Source organism: Amborella trichopoda, chromosome 6, assembly GCF_054954075.1.
Source record: "Amborella trichopoda isolate Santa Cruz 75 chromosome 6, AtrichopodaSantaCruz75HAP2 v2.0, whole genome shotgun sequence".
NCBI lineage: Eukaryota > Viridiplantae > Streptophyta > Magnoliopsida > Amborellales > Amborellaceae > Amborella > Amborella trichopoda.
Window position 1 is genome coordinate 49,642,242 of NC_142341.1, and position 3,858 is coordinate 49,646,099.

Sequence of the window (3,858 nt, forward strand, 5' to 3'; positions counted from 1 at the left end):
TCCTCTTTTTGTTTTTTTTGGGTAGTTTAGCAGTAGGAATAGAACTTGAGATTAGTGTTGCTCAACATCAGCTGCTAACCACTCAAGCCCAAGCCCTATTGCTAAATGCACAATAGAAGCGTGATAGATCATGCTTCCTGCTTAGTGTAGATTACAAGCCCCTACCTGTTTTGGAAAGAGTTAATTTTTTGAAAGTTTTAGTGAGAATGGAGGCCATGACATCCATTCTTTCTGTTTAATAATGCAAAGCTGAAGCGATCTCTCCAGTATGTTACAGAAAACACATAATGGGTAGATTAAAGCTCCAAAAACACATTTAACTCACAAACTGACAACCTTAAATTGTAAATAATAAAGTTGTGAGTACAAATCAAGCTCAACTTATAAACTTACATCACGCAAATCAAATGGAAGCAGTTGCAAAAACTGAATGGTAACTAACCTATTATTGTGTAATGGAAAATCAAATATTAATATGACCAAAAACTGCATTAATCATCAACCTCAGCCTTGATCTCTCTCACCAATTCATCCTTGTACTCCTCAAATGATCCGGGGAACTTTCTAACAGTCCCATTCTCAACCACCCATATCTCGCTTTTCTCTTCATCGTCACAAACCCGAGAAATAAGCCTCGAATCATGACTAACCAAGACCACCCCACCAGTAAACTCATCCAGTGCTTCAGCTAATGCATCAATGCTCTGCATATCTAAATGATTTGTTGGTTCATCCAACAACAAAATGTGGGGCCTTGCCATTGATATTGACGTGAAAACCACTCTTGCTTTCTGACCACCTGATAGTTTTGCAATTGGGGTAAGATGGTTATGACTTGGGAGACCGAATTTCCCCAGCTTTGCACGCACAGCCTCTTGTTTGCTGAGCCCTTCCTGTTCAGGGTGAAGCCTGAGAAGGTATTGGACTGGGGTTTCTTCCATGGTTAGTAAATCAACAAAATGTTGAGAATACCTTCCAATTCTAAGTTTCTGGCTCCTCCTAACCTCTCCCTCAGCAGGCTGCAAATCTCCAGCAATTAAATTGAGCAAAGTGGACTTCCCTGCCCCATTTGGTCCCACAATTGCAACCCTCGTGCCCATATCAATACCCACATCAACATTAGAAAGCCTAAAGTCTTCCCTGTTTGGATAGCTAAAACAAATCTCAATGAGCTGCAATAGAGGCGGGGTTAGTTCAGTTGGCTCAGGGAAATGGAACTCCACACTATAATCCCTCCATTTCTTAGGAGCCTCAGGTGGTGGCCCATCATCATCATCAGCCTTGCCCTTGCCCTTTGCCTTTGTCGCCTCCTTGGTAGCCACAAATTTTGCCCTATTCTTAACCTTATCTTGCTGAGCTTTACTCCCTGTCCTCTTCGCCGCCTTGACCTGCTTCTCATAAATCTCAAACTTTTTGTTGCTTTCTTTGCGCTTTTGCTCATATCCAGTTTCAAAATCATCAAAATTTCCTCTATAGAAGTGGAGTTTCTCATCATGAAGGTGGATAATCTCAGTACAAACTGTGTTCAAGAAATCACGATCATGGGAGACCACAACTAGCGTTTTCTTCCACCTACAAAGATACTCCTCCAACCAGAGAACAGCTCTGAGATCGAGATGGTTCGTGGGTTCATCCAATAGCAAAAGAGTCGGTTGCAAGAAAAGTGCCCTAGCTAATGAAATCCTCATTCTCCAACCTCCACTAAACGATTTAGTGGGACGAGCTTGCATCTCTTTTGAAAACCCTAAACCAGCAAGAATTTTTGAAGCTTGGGCTTCAGCCGAGTCACTCCCCACAATCTGTAACTTCTCGTATATCTCAGCAAGCTTTTCACCTGATTCATCATCTTCTTCTGAATTCATCTGAAGCTTTGAGGCCTCACTTCGAAGGCTCACAAGCTCTTGGTTAGCAGAGACCACAGCCTCAAGGGCAGGTGTATCATCGGCCACAACCTCTTGCTCGACAAGAAGAACATCGATGTTCATGGGAACAGGGATTTTCCTCCATGCCAAGAGCTTCAAAAGAGTGGACTTCCCCTTCCCATTAGGACCAACAAGCCCATATCTTTTTCCGTGAGAGATCCTCACAGAAGCGTTCTTTAAGAGTTCCTTTCCTCTAGCTGATACGGAAAAATTCTCAACAGTTATATCCTTAACATTGGCATCTACTTCTGATTCAGAAACCCTAGTTCCAATCACCACTGAGAACGCATCCCGGTCATCAGCAAGAGACTCCTTCTTCACGATCTCTGCAATATGAGCCAATTCCTGTTCCTTCCTCTCTCTCTTTTTTAACTCCTTATCTGAGATCGATAAATCTAGGGTTTGTGTGCCCGACCGGCTCACTTGAACTTGGTTCCTTTTCTCTCTTGCCGTGTCTAGTTTTTCTTGTTCTTCAATATCCTCTTCGTCATCTGTTGGTGGAAGGTCCAGGCCATCGGTGTAAGAAGAGCTTGAAGGCTTTGGTTTCAATCGAGAAGACGAAGACGATTTGGGTTTTTCAGACCTCTGGTCCATGCTAGCAAGCATAGCAGAAACAGAAATCCGCTCTTTTTTTGGCTGATCTTTTGAATCTTTACCTCTTGCCTTAGAAGTTGCAGAAGCATCGTCCCCCTTTTTCTTCGCCATCCCCAAAATTCAAAAAAAAAACCCTAGATCGAGGCCTTAAATAAGTTGAAAACCCTAAAATAGCCCAAATATCTGAAGAAAGATACCAAAATATCTGAAGGAAGATGCTTTTATAGGGACTGCAGCCCTTAATACGGCCCATTAACCCGCCCTTTTTAAAGCCTAGTATTTTTAGGCCTGCGCCTCTTTTAAACCGGTTTTTTCTCTAAGGCTTAAGGCCTACGCTTTATGAAAATAAAAGCCTCAAGGCAAATCCTCCTTAGGAACCTCTTTCGGAGAAAATGGTACATATTTTGCATATATTTGAATACTTATTTTTAGGGTGAAATAGGCTGTCTAGGTAATTTGTTACAATTTATATTATTTTTAATGCTTGAAATCTAAATTATTATTATTATTATTATTTTTTATAACCATAATGTTGAAGCCATGATGATCAATATAAACTTTTCCAATGTTTAAATTCCAATTTTCAATGAGTTATAAGATGAGACATTATTTATTTTAATAGAGTTGCAGCCCTATCAAACCATTTTTCTTTTTTTTTTTTAAAGTATGAAACTAAGGATTATTCCCTTAAACCCGATAGGGTCTAGGTATGAGTTCGAAAATTACACTTGACGGTTTTGGTCTTGGATCCGAATCTGAAACCCAAATAATATTCAAATTTGGGTCTAGGTCTTGGTCCGATCGGGTTCAAATCCAATTCGGGTCCCATATCATATTTATGGTCTCGATTTATAAAATATGTTAAATGTATATATTTTTTTTATTTTTGGGTTGGATTAGATCGAGGTCCGAATCCTGTGACTTCTAATCCAGATCCCATAATATTTAGTTAGGACCGGACTGGACTCGGCCTGTTGCTAGCCGTAGCTTCTAAGCCTCGTTCACTTTTTCTCCTCTCCGGGCTCCCTCTAGTTTCTTAGAAAAAAAAGAACACCCAAAACAGAACCCTTGCCCCTTAATGGTGATCCAACTCTCTCCTTCTCTCATTGACTCTCTAACAACCAGGAAGGGTGAACCCAGGCCTCTTCAATGGTGAGCTCAACCTCTTGTCGAGTCTAAACATCGGGCTTTGGCAATGAAGAGAAGTTCAAGGTTTTATTTGGTGATGGCTTCAATGTCTTGAGAGATGTGTAATTTTACTTTTATATTTTTATTTTCTCTCCGTAGGTGTACGGAGAGTGTACACATTTTCTTTAGCTTTACGTTTCGTAGATATTTTATA

The 3,858-nt window shown here is 40.6% G+C and overlaps 1 protein-coding gene across 1 annotated transcript; it reads right to left on the reverse strand.

The window, feature by feature from the left end:
• Positions 1-315: 315 nt before the first annotated feature.
• On the reverse strand, positions 316-2,717 carry ABCF4 (general control non-repressible 4). Its single transcript, XM_006852063.4, has one exon. It carries the CDS (start codon positions 2,625-2,627, stop codon positions 492-494), a length of 2,136 nt encoding a protein of 711 aa, XP_006852125.1. The 5' UTR covers positions 2,628-2,717; the 3' UTR covers positions 316-491.
• Between the last annotated feature and the right edge of the window lie 1,141 nt (positions 2,718-3,858).